The following is a 13,417-nucleotide window of genomic DNA, read 5'->3' as shown; positions in this document are numbered from 1 at the left end:
ATGATAGTGCCTTCAGCCCTTTGATCATAATTTTTTCAAAAATCATTAATCAACAAAGTATAAAATATTAATGCATATGATTAAACCAGGTACAGTTAACATTCCCTCTGTTGTAGCTTGAAAAGATTCCGCTGAAGGCAATTACTGACATCTTTTCAAAATGCTATTTGATCGCCTTAGTTCATCATAACATTTTCCAGAAATTTATCTTTGTTAGTTGTAGCAAAGAGAATAGTGGCTTGAGGCATCTTTAGATCTATCAGATATATTATATGCTTTCATGATAAATTTGTTAAAGATCAACAATAGTCCTCATTGGCTTCAATCACCGTCTTAAATTAACCACTTTGTACCTTCTCCAGCTTCAAAATGTCCTGTCTGAGGTATGTCGATCAGAATTCTTCACAGTGGTATAAATTAAACCACATTGCTGAGATGTCTGAAAAAGCATTATAATGTTGATATAATCCACTACCAGTTCTTAAGACAGAGATACAGTTGAAACAATCAACTCTTTACTTGCATCATAAATAATTGAAAACATTCCAAATACAAGATAGATGGTTGAGATAATTAGTTTCATCCTACTTGAAGTGGCAGTAGATACACAGATGCAGCTTTTCTTCTCACTAATCAATATGCTAAATATGTCTGCATCTGTTGGACTGCTGTCTCTCAAGCAGCTTTCAAAGGCTTGGGAAGTCATCAACTCTTGGTCTTGAAAGAGAGATATAGTGGTGTCAATGCCTTTTTTCTTTTGCTCACCCTAACACAGTGCCTTCCCTGGAAGAAGGAATATCTTTCCTCTGATGAGTTGCAGAGCGACTTGGTTGGATGTGATGCACCAAAAGGTAGTAGGAAAGAAATAAATTATTGTCAGCAGCTGCAAGAGTTAATTTCTGTACTTAGATGTTCAGCAAGGATAAATAAATGATGAGGGAGCACAAAATATACTTGAATATTCTACCAGTTCTCAGGGTTCATTTAATCAATATCCATAGGAGGTCCTCTGATGTCTGTATTTGGAAAGTCAATTATTGTTTCAGAAAATCTGGTCCCTCAAGAAACAGGGAGCCATCACCTGTAGAAAGATGTAAGGAGTATCTTACTGTAGTTTTCTCTTCCACCCGATATTGCAAGTATCTATTCTGAGAAAGTAGAGAGAGTTATGAGTATTTTCCAGAGGACCAAAAGTTGGCACAATTCTAACAACCATTATCATGATCAGTGTACAGCTTGAAGCTCACCTATATTTGTGGACTGATCGAAATAAAGCTCCTCTTTCTGCAGTTTGTGGTCAAAAATGACCCTTCCCTCTTCTGAACTCAACAGGTGCCCACCTGCTAGAAGACATCCTACTTGCTGAGGGAGAAAATCCCTAGCCAGTGTACAGGTGCTCTGTATAGTAAGCTGGGGGGAAAGGATGCAAGCAGTAATTATCTTATGAAACACACCAAACTAATATAGTCCCCTATTGTGCACCCTGTAACGGGAAGTGTATAATTGTGTGTAGTTTTTGAAACACTTTGGCGGGGGGGGGGCATATCACTGGCAAGAGAGTTCATCAGAATGTGATGCTGTACTGCAGCTTCAGGCATAAGTGGGAGACAGTGATTGGGCTGAGTTTCCTGGACATACTTTAATCACCTCTTTTGTCAGCTTAACAGCATACTACTGCTGACAAAAGAGAGACAACAGCTATTATGTGTGTAGACTATGACAATTTTGATCCTCCCTTCCACAGCTCTGATTATTCTTAAACTAGGCTGGAAAGGTAGCTATGACACTTGGGATAGGACTAACCCTAGTTAATCTCTGGGTTCCATGGGTGTAGCAGACTTAACCAGTATCCATCCCTTCTTCAGGCTGTATGTGCGAAAAATAGGTTGACAGCTCTGCTGGAGTAGGGGCACCACAGTAGCCTTTTAGCCCCCAGATTATCAACCATTCTACCACTAACAGTGCCTGCCAAACTGGAAGACATCAGCTATAAAGATTGCTGCACGGTCAAGTTGCTATTATTGCCACATCGGCTCCCAAATTAGCAAACACACTCGCTTTTTATGATAAAACTCAAGTTTTTAATCTATTTAACTTCAACCTGAACAGGACATGACATTTATAACTTCGTAGCACGTTAGAGCATGTGTGCCCTCTAGAGGGAGTAGCAGGACATTTTGGGCAAGATACCAGCTTCAAGCCTAAATTGTGGGTACTTGCTTTAAACACTTTTTATTCTTGCAGAATTCAGCTTCATTGGGAAGGTGTGGCAAAGACCCTACTGCCATTTTTATCCATTTTTCAGATTCCAGCATCCCAACACATATACCTTGGGCAGAGACCCTTAAAATGCTGAGATATTTTCTCACTTAGCTTTTCACCTATACATTTTAATTTCACTTCATAAATATGAATATACTTTTAGTGTACATACTCCAAGCTTAGACTCTTTGAGCCTGAATGTATGAGAAAATCAACCTGAAATTATCTATCAAGTAGTAATAATGCATGACTGCAAGGAGATATAAATATAGCTACAATTTCATCTGTTAATTAAAATGCATTTGATAGAAAGAGGGAAGCATCTACTATTTGTAAACATCATTTCAGAGTTATTTTGGTAGTTCTAAACAATAAAAACCAGATCATGATTTCAAAAAGAAGAATAAACAAGTTGAGATTAAACATCCTAGTAATTTTCTTTGATGCTTTGGTTTAATTGATACATGGTTAATTTCTTAAGAAGGGAATAATGCTTCTTAATTATCCATACCTTGTAAACAGTGAATATATGCCAGCTGCAATGCTTTACCTGTATATTTCAGCATCAAATAATATATTATGTACCAAGAAATAACTGAGTATTTTATGTACAGAAATGTACAATGCCCCATTCTTTTTTAGATCAAGGGTGGGGAATCTGTGGCTCTAAAGTTGCATGCCACCCTGGGCTTAATTTCAAACCATCAGTTCAGATTTCTGGTAAGAGTAGTTTTTCCTCTTTCACTGCTTGCTGCTTGGGGAAAATGGAAGATATATCATGTCAAGAGTGAAGGAAAAAATGAGTTTGTGAGATAATGGTATCCCCACCTTTGGCTAACTTTAAGAACACCCACCATGTGGCTCCCAAAAAACTTTGCCCGAAGGAAGGAATGTTGCACTTGAAAGAAAGAAGGCCCCTACTTCTGCCTAGATAAGGATGGCTCTAGAAGAGGCTTTATTGTCCATCATGTGTCTTACGTATGGAATTTTACACATGGTCCAGGTGACGTTATCTTCTGCTGGTAATTATCCTGTGTTTTCCATCACTTCTTTTTCCTTTCCGTAATCAAGAAGGAAATACTGTAACAGCTGCACCATGACTTGATTAGTATCACCAGGACCCATCTATAAGAGTATAGCTTTAAGATTTTATACATTCTGATCTTCTTTGTCTTCCAGTTATAAAATGCAACTTACAGTCTGTTCACATTAACTTGTCCATTGTCTGAGCAAAGGCCAGCTTGTTCTGTTGTTAATGATTGCCTATTTTTAATGAAATGCTTGGCTTGACACTTGATACCTGCTTTCACTTAGGCCAAAGGAAGCTAGTAAAAAGCATAGCCTACTCAGAGGTAGGTTACAAATCATAGAAAAAGAACAGTCAACATTCCACATAGCTGGAGACACATCTTGGACAATATACAGTATTTGAGTTGTCACACTCACATTTTAAACTACAGAACATTCTGTTTTAAAACTTTACCTATCCCAATAATATAGAATGAACAAAGCAGGCTAGATATTTTTAAACAAAAATGAAGTGTACTAATGCTACTGGTAAGTTAACTCAGTTAATTTTTTAAAGCTACCATGAACTGAACAATTATTTTAATGACTCAGAAAAGAAATTATATTAAAAATAATTTGCAATGATTGTGTATCATACAGCACCAGTGAAAAGAGAAAATACACTGAACATTTTCCTTTAAAGCATCTTGCTAATTCAATTGAGATGGATTGTGCATTATTTGAATTCACTTTCCTATTACCTTATTATTTAAGAAGGAAATTGTTTCTTCCCTTCAGACAAAGGTGATAAAGCTTTTTTTCTGATGCCATTGGCTTTTTCTAAAATATATTAAGAAAGAAAGAAAGAATGGGCATGTATGAACAAACAAGATAAAAACTGATTTTGAAAAATCATATTCTTTCTGGAAAGGAAATCAGCAATTAGCATGATACCTGCACCTCACCGACTCAAATTGCCATTTCGTTTTATGCTCCAGATACTGAAGATCTGTGGTCCCCAAACTGCGTGCTGTGGCAACCTGTGGTGCAAGAGCAATGGAACTGTCCCAACTGTCCCCAGGGTGCTACGGCACACAGTTTGGGAACTGCCAGGGGTGCTGTGAAAAAATTATTGGGACACTGAGAGTGCCATGAACCGAAAAGGTTTGGGAACCTCTGCTGTAGATTTTGTAGAAAAAAAGGAAAAAAAAAAAGCTGGACACTTACTACTGTTGCAAAATAAATCCACCAGATGGCAACTCACTCATTCTTATAAAACTTTCATAATGAAAAAGAACAAATTTTTAAGAGGGATTTTGTACTGAATGCATCACATTAAAATTATTCTGAACAGTTAGAAAGTAACTCATCCCGATTACTATTGGTTGAAGAAAGAAAATATATCTAATCTGCTTTTCCCATGTGCAAGTCTGTAATTCTGCAGCAAACAAATAACACGTTTCATTTTATTATAAAAAGGGTCTGCAAAGCTTCAATAGCCAGACTCACCTATATTTTGACAAATTAATGCAATCAAAAGATCACTGTCTGAACAGGGAAATGCCATATTCTAGTGCTGCAGCTAATTAAGCTATTTAGACCATTTTGAAGCCAGAAAGAAGTAAGGATGCACAACACGGATGCTGCCAAGTGGCAGGCAATATGAAGAGTCTGGCAATCAATAAAATTGCAACATAAAGTGTGCATCTCATCATTCCAGCTTATCGGTTCACCAGAACAGAACCCAGTGTCCCAGCCACCATTCCCTTTCCAAGATAGCCACACTGTATTGTCTTTTGTCTATTAGTTGCAATCAGTAATTAATGGGATTTGAGCTAGACAGTACTGCCTTGGTTCAGAACAATTTACATTGACAAATGTTGTGGAAAACCCCGGTAGCTTCATGGCTGATGACAGTGAGTAATGAGGCACTCCACGCATCTCAGCACCTGCTCAGGCAGCGGCAGGGGCAAGAGCAGTTCCCAGAAAGTTGGGTGGGTTTGGGAACCTCCAGGTTTTTAATCTTTGTGGAAGGCTGGAAAATTGTAAATAATGTAAGAGACGCATGAAAGAGAAGGTGGCTTCTCCTGGGTCCTCTAGTATGAGGGGGCAGGTTGCAACTTGCCCACTGAAGTCACTTTACGTTCCGCATTGTCAGATATATAATCAGTTGTTACTTTTCATATTATCCCCAGGTCCCACTTCGTTATATTTCAATTTTTACTTATTCCGTCTTTCTTTTTACCTTTGCCTAAGAATCCAATAATAAGCCTGGATGGAAGCTTATTATTCAGAAGGGATTTAACTGTTTTGTTGCTGCTTTGGAGTGTACCAGACCACAGGTTCTATTTTCCAAAAAAAATTGTGTGGATATGGTTTTGTCTTTTTCTCCTTTTCTAACCAAACAGCTGTTGTCCATCAGTTCTGTCCTGCACCCAGGCAACAAGCCTGGGGTGGTAGAGACAGAGGGACCAGTCCTAACAGCTGATGAATGTTGTGGGTAGAGTTATGAATAGGTTTCCCCAATGGCCAGATACATCCTTTTTGCCTCAGCTGTCCAGCATGAAAGAAAAACTGTGCCCAGATGCCTAGATGTGGAGACCCCATTCCAGATATTTGGGGATGGAGCAGCAGTATGTAGCATTCAGAAGAAAATGAGTGATTTCGCTTGCAGAAACGTACAATTTCATAGCATAAACATTAATTTAGGTCTCAGACTTGTGAATTCAAACACCAAACAGTGGTGTCACTAGAGAAAACTTCATTCTGCAAATGCCTGTCTAGCTTGCAAAAACAGTGTTGCTTTCCCACTGTTGGCTTATCAGGGGTGGAGCCTTTGGATGTGGGTCTGGGGGAAGTAACTAAAGCAGTGTTTCTCAACCTTGGCAACTTTAAAATGTGTGAACTTCAACTCCCAGAATTTCCCAGCCAGCAAGAATCCTGGGAGTTGAAATCCACACATCTTAAAGTTACCAAAGTTGAGAAACACTGAACTAAAGCAACTAATGAGCCATACCCAGGTTCACTGCAGTACACAAGCAACAATAAATACACTTTGTGTGGGGTGTGGTGCCTTACATAAATGAACACCTCTCCAACTATTTTTTTAAACATTGAAATATGATAACCTCAGCTACTAACCCCTGATTCAGCAGATTACATTGTCTTTTCTGTAGTAGCAGAAACAGAGAAGTCATACATCCTCCTTTGAGATGATTGATAAATGGGCTATAACTGCATTTGTTTCTCTTGGAGTAAGCATCCTTACGCAAAGTGCATAAAAGGAATATGAAGTAGAAAGCAAAAGAAACAGAAGGCAGGGATAACTGAAAAAGGTCTAACCAAATCTAGTTTACACTAATACCCGTAGAGAGTAAAGATGACAACTTTGAGGGAGATAAGCCAGATTCATTTCCAGAATGATGTGGCATGAAGTATGACACAAGCCCAAAACAATCTGAGGGAAAGAGGAAATACCTCAGACAGACACCTCCTTAATTTCACAGGAGTGTAAAGTGGGGGGAAATAAAGCACAATCAGACTTGCAAGGTTCTGTTACAGTAGTCCATCTTAATAAACATACATGCAGCTTTTAAAATATCATTTCCTACTTTTCCCAGTGTTTTTTTCCTGCCAGGTTCCAAATGAGCAACCTTCCATTTGCAAGGTAAGAGTTATAGTCATTGTGCTATTACAGCAGTCATGGTAAGGGTAGCTTGAAAGGTATAACATACTTGTCATAAGCACTGATAGTGAGCAGGAGGGGGCCCCTATCCAGGGGGGAAAATGCATGCGTAGTAGCAAGAATTTGAACAGTCACTCAAAGAGACACAGAACAGACCCGCCTTGACTTTTGGGGTTTATCTGTATGGGTTTTCTCACGCTTCTTCAGTTTGTTAGGATTTTCTGTCTAATGTAGCAGTAATAAAACACTAGAGACTTATTCCTCGTCTCAGTGTGGTTCCTGCTTGTTAGGACAATACTATCGAAACAATGAATCAGTTTGAAGGGGTATTCCTGTCCCTGTGAAGTAGCCAAGGAACTGCTGGGGTTCACCTGCAACAAATGGACAGGAACATTCAAGGTGGCCTAACCTGGAAAAGTATATTTGGGCAGTGGAGCAGAAAAGCATGTCCTGAGGTCCCTCTGATGACGAGTGGGGGATTAAAAGAGGGCAATGTTCCTTTCCGCTTTCCAGAAATAGTTGTTGGTCTGTTTTGGCAATGGGGGAACCAGGCAGTACAGATAAGCCTTAGTCTGGAACTTTGGAAAGAATCGTATTATTTATTTATTTATCAGATTTTTATCACCACCCATCTCCCCCACACAGGGGACCCTGGGCGGTTCACAATAAAAACAGTTTAAAATTTGATAAAATCATAAATACTACCAATAATCAATCAGTATAAAATGCAATGAAATCCAAGCCACAGCGGATCTGATTCAACCCATGAGGGAATAAAACCGGTCCCAAACAGCCCCAAGAATGGCTCTTCCTGTCCCTACTCCAGGCAAGGTGGCAAAACCAGGTCTTCAGCTGTTTTCTGAAGTCCAGGAGGGAGGGGGCTAACCTCACTTCTGCAGGAAGGATATTCCAAAGGGCTGAAGCTACTGCAGAGAAGCCCGCCTCCTGGACCCCGCCAGATGGAATTCTCTTACAGACGGAGTCTGCAACATGCCCTCTCTGCATGATCGGGTGGGACAGGTGACGTAATGGGGGTGAGGCGGTCCCGTAGATAACCTGGACCCATGCCATGTAGGGCTTTAAAGGTGATAACCAATACCTTGAATTGGACCCAGAAGCAAACTGGCAACCAATGCAACTCACGGAGCAAAGGAGTTATATGTGCTGATCTTGAAGCACCTAAAATCGCCCACGCAGCTGCATTTTGGACCAGCTGAAGCTTCTGGATACTCTTCAAGGGTAGCGCCATGTAGAGCACATTACAGTAGTCTATATGGGAAATGACCAGGGCATGAGTGACCATTCGAAGGGCTTCTCGCTCCAGGAAGGGGTGTGACTGGCGCACAATATGAAGTTGTGCAAAGGCCCTTCTGGGCCACAACTGCCACCTGCTCTTCTACTAGGAGTTGTGAGTCCAAGAGGGCCCCAAGTTACACACTGGGTCTGTCTGGGGCAGTGCAACCCCATCCAGAACTAAAGATGGCAAATTCCTAGGAGTCGAGGGGCTGTTAACCCTCAGGCACTCTGTGTTACCAGGGTTCAGCTGAAGCCTATTATATCCTTATATCCCTTATTCCTTGACCCTGTTCAAGTAAAAGACATATAATGAATAAATTCAACCAGCATCCCACCTGGTTTAGTCTTTTCCATCTATTTGCTTTATCATTTATTATGCATTTATGCACATTTGTTCTGGTATAAAATTTACAATGAAACAATTCTGTGCTATTCATTCATTTGTAAAGTGACATAGACTGCTTAAATATTGTGGTACAAGCTTGAAAATGTACAATCATTCCCTACTCAAATGTCACATCCCTATCATTCATTCAAGGTACCAATGCCTTCCCTCCTGGCTTAGTTTACCCTCTTTAGTTTCTTTTGAAAGTTCATGTTACCTTCACTTGGTATTCTGCCTTCTTGAAGTGGCAGCCAAGTTTTCCATATATGTTTCCAATGGCATAGTAAATGCAATTATCCTATGTGAGCTGTTCTCCATTTCACTGGCTACCCAGGTATGTGTTTATCAATTATTGAAGAGGTATCCTTTGAAAGTTCTCTTTTCTCTTCTTTTCTTTTGAGGAGGGCAATGCTGGGGGCAGAGGAGAAATTGTTTTTTGTTCTGCAGGGATATCTGTTTGCAGCATGCAAGGACCAGTGTCACTGCTATGTAACACTATACATGCAAACGATGTGGTTCACGTATAATAGTTCCTGTAATGTTCTTTTTTATCTGCACTAACATCATTATAAGCTACTTTCAGCTGTATTTATTTCATCTGATTCAGGCATTTCACTTGTTTTTAAAGGTGAACAGTGGGTTTAAATACACAAATGCAAGATGGAAATAAAAGCAAATTACATCTGTATTATGATTCTGAAATAAAACAGGAACACTTTAAAGCAAGCCACTTTTACATCAGTTTCTAATTTTTTAAGTGCTTTTCTGTAGAGTTAAGTGTTTTTCTTCTGAATTGGACAAATCATTATACATACATAGGTATAGACAAATACACATGCAGATATTTTCTTTCTCCTATTTATTTGTCAAGTTGATGTCATCTTTAAATGTAGAAAAGATTTCCCTCGAATTCATCATCTTTAAAAAAAACAAAACTGAAAGCGCCAAAATGAGCACTGGGAGGGGCGCCAAAATGGGCGTGAAATCCGTGTTTGCCCCAGGTGACACAGACCCTACTTGCGGCCCTGGAGGGGACAAGATGCTGGGCACTGGGGACAATGAGGCTGTGGTGCCCAGGAGGATGAGCAGCACCGGTGAGGCCCATGGACATAGCTTGGAAGGCTGGTAGCACTGGGGAGAAGCATGAGATGGCAGCATGCAGAGCAGTGGTTCTTCCACACAGGCCACCTGCTAGTGTGGCCTGGCATGCACAGAAGAAAGAATGGTAATGGACAAACCTCAGATAAAATAGACCCATCTTTTTTTTCCAGAAGCAGTCTGAATAAAAATTAGTCCATTGCATCCAAAGACTGTTACGCTGTGGTCCACTAAACCAAGGTTTTACTGTATTAAGCCTTTGGTAGACAAAAAGAATTCCAGGCATGGAAATTCTGCATCCAAATTCAGCCTTATCTTTTAGTTTTGCCAAACTCCCCAACAGTTTTAGTTATTGTAGTGAGAATTGGGAAGATTGTGATTTGAATGGAAGTAATCTGCATCTCTTAGGCTCAGAACCCATCCACAATAAAGTAATCATAATACTGATCTACCTGAATTGCAAACACATTGCATATTTTTACTACATAACAAGATCTATAAAGGCAAAAACTCCAACAATTCATTTCATGGTATGTGTTATGAGGTTTTCGTCTTATAAACGTGTACAGGTGGGGCATTCTTACATTACAATTAGTTTATGCTAGGTGACTACTAAGAAAAAATAATTCTGCAGTAAACAATTGCCCACCTCCAATTCCTACTTCTTCATTATGACAAAGCACCTCCAAAACTTTCCAGAACACCTAAAAATTACACTTACAGAACCTGAGAACACTACAAAAGTGGACATTGCAAAGCCAGGAAGCAGTCTTCTTCCTGTGAAAATATTAATATTGCTTAAAAAAAAACAATAGGCCAATGCCTGGTCAAGTAATGCTAACCTATCTGCCAATTAAATCCTACTATTCAGTTTACTACTGAGAAAATAGGGAGTGTATTAACCAAAAATATCATACAGCTCTATTTTGTTTATCTGTAAGCTGTGCACTGTCTAGCAGAGTTTCTATATCTGGAACAATCCATTCCTATTATAATCTAAGATTCACAGAAGGTGAAATGCCAAAGGAATTCATGATCCAAAAGGGGGTTTATTTATGGTATAAAAAGCAACTCCAAATGAGGTGATTTCATTTGCTCCCACTGATTGCTGTCATGTTCACTGATTCAATGTAGTTTATACATTGTAACGTTTCACATGCCATGGCGCTGATGCGCGTTTCTGTTTGGGAGGGAACTGCTGTGAGATCTTCTACCAAGCTCTGTATGTGAAATCAGTACAATGGAATGTGTTTGGGTTATGTTCTCTGTTCAAGGCCTTTTCCCGCAGACCATCAGAAACTGTTAGGAGCACCTGGGATTGTGAACTTGAGAAGATTCTACGGGGGGAGGGATTTCATTTGCACTGAGGGTTTTTAGTTTGAATTTGGCGCACTTTCATCATTGTCAGCTTTCTCTGTGATCCTGCATACTATTCTTTAATAAATCAGATATCTTTGAATTCCTACTCATGAGTCTGATGGTGTTTTAGAATAGGCAACCATTACATTGTATAGTCTGTTTTACATCATTGGTCAAGCAAATAAGCCCTAAGCTCTTATCAAAGCTACACATGGATAGGCCAGATAGTTTATACAAACTCAAGACAAGGCATGCATAAAGAGACAGCTGGTGCAATGCATTCCAGTAAGACAAACATGGTTGCAGATGGGTACAATGTGTCTGGACACTACTGGATTGTGGGGAGACCGAATGGCAAACAATCAAAAGCAAGCAACCATGTTTGTCTTGTTGGACAAGCAAAGAAAGTATGTTTCATATGCCTTTAACATTTAACAACCACATTTAACAGTTAAAGATATGCCCTAACAGTTCAGAATCAAATATCCACATCTGCCTTACTGGGCCAGATACTCTTCAGTCTGAGAGATCATGGCCTTTTTTTTAATGTACAATTAAGAGACTCCTCACATTGTTTCTCTTCATGCAAAGCCAATAAATATCTCACTTTACAGGAGTTGTTAAACAGCATTTTAGAACATTTTCATCACCTGCCTTTCATTGCCCTATTCCTGCCCCACCAGTTCTTTTTGAACTGAAATTCTGACCTACAATGTTTGCCTCATGCTCAGCAGTATCTGCAGAGCATGGCCAAAATAAATAAATAAATAAATAAAGATGGCAGCCACGGGGGGCGATCAAAGCTCTATTTTTTATGTGCAACCCACATAAAAAACAGGCAGAGCTTCAATCATATTGTCGCACCTGCCATATTGATTTTTTTTTACTGTGCCCTGCAGAAACCCCTGCTTATGCTTCAACCTCCACCAAGGACTATTAGTGGTTTATCTCACAAAATCCTCAGGCCTTACAGGGAAAACACACTGTAAGAAACTGACATTCCTGCAACTTGTGCATGTGAAGAAATTGCCTTTTTATATTTAGCATATTTGTAGTGTCCTGCCAACTATATGCAACTGCTTGGGAATAAGCCCCAATTGGCTTAGTGTGACTATTTTTAAATAAACCTAGATAGGAAGGATAAAGCTGCAGATTTCTTATAAATAGCCCCTGTGGAGGTCTAATCAGCTAAATATCTAGATTTGCATCACACCGAAGGAAGTTGTTGGTTACATGGGTCACATAAGCAGTTTAATGTTAACAAGGAGGAAGAATACATGAAACGGCATACTTACTATGTGACGTGCTGCAAACACACCATCAACAATTGCACAACAGAAAGCTGCTACCACTCCAAAGCTGATAAACACGATGGATGCTATCAGCTAGAAAGAAAAATGTTGGTTTAAATTAAGTGCTCCATGCATGCATTGGAAGTCAGTTATGAAAACTTAAAAAAAGCATCTGCACTTTTTTTATACATTTGGCCATTCAACCAATATGAAATAGATGGCAAGAAAAAGCAGGAGATTAGGAAGTAAAACTGCCTGCAAATGCTATAAACATTAAACACACATGCCGTGCTGTCCAATATATGTAAAAACATCCATTCATGCCATAAAATACACAGTCTTGCTAAATTGACAGTTAAGTATATACCAGACAGTTGCATGGCAGGAAATAAATACGTAGCTGGTCTTTCTGTGCAGAAAAATTGACACTAAATAATGATTCAATGATTCTAAGTAAATATTCCCTATCAGTGCACTAGGAGATTGAAAAAGGTTCACTGGATAAATCTGATGGGTGACTTCTTCAGCATCAATTACCTAGTCCATAAAAGGAAAATAGGATGGACCTATCCGTAGAGTTAGGCCTAACCAACCTATAATAGCTTCACCCTACCCCCCAAGCATCAGTTCACACATGGCAAAGAATTAGATAAAAATTAAGTAGCCTAGGTATGATTGTGTGTTATACCACGTCATCCTACGGACAGGAGACCATAATTTTTAATGCTTCCCCATATAGAAATGTCACTGCATGGAGATTACTGAGCATAGTAATTGGAACAGACTCTCTGTTGGGGGTGTGCTGGTTATTGTTTAATTAAAATGCTCTACCCTGCATAGTCTGAAATAACGCAGCCTATTTTATACCTCATGGGAGATCTTGGCTATGACGTGACGTGATACACTTAATTTTTTTCTAAAGATTGCTCTCAGCAAAGAGAGAATACTGAGCGAAGCATTCCGGGTATAAAAGGATTTATATAATACCTCTCACTCTCAGATTACGCCTATCCAGATAACACCTCCATTCGT

The 13,417-nt window shown here is 39.4% G+C and overlaps 1 protein-coding gene across 4 annotated transcripts in view; it reads right to left on the bottom strand.

The window, feature by feature from the left end:
* The window catches only part of TMEM255B (transmembrane protein 255B), a 47,131-nt gene that overhangs the window by 19,834 nt on the left and 13,880 nt on the right, over positions 1 to 13,417 (bottom strand). For all 4 annotated transcript variants that reach the window (XM_063304887.1, XM_063304889.1, XM_063304888.1 and 1 more), the window contains one exon: positions 12,389 to 12,478. In XM_063304887.1, coding sequence (XP_063160957.1) covers positions 12,389 to 12,478 — 90 coding nt within the window. The remainder of the gene's footprint in view (positions 1 to 12,388; positions 12,479 to 13,417) is intronic.

The sequence above is a fragment of the Candoia aspera genome, chromosome 5 (assembly GCF_035149785.1).
Source record: "Candoia aspera isolate rCanAsp1 chromosome 5, rCanAsp1.hap2, whole genome shotgun sequence".
In the NCBI taxonomy this organism is placed as follows: domain Eukaryota; kingdom Metazoa; phylum Chordata; class Lepidosauria; order Squamata; family Boidae; genus Candoia; species Candoia aspera.
Note: the sequence above shows the minus strand (reverse complement) of the source record. Positions and strands in the feature narration are given on the sequence as shown.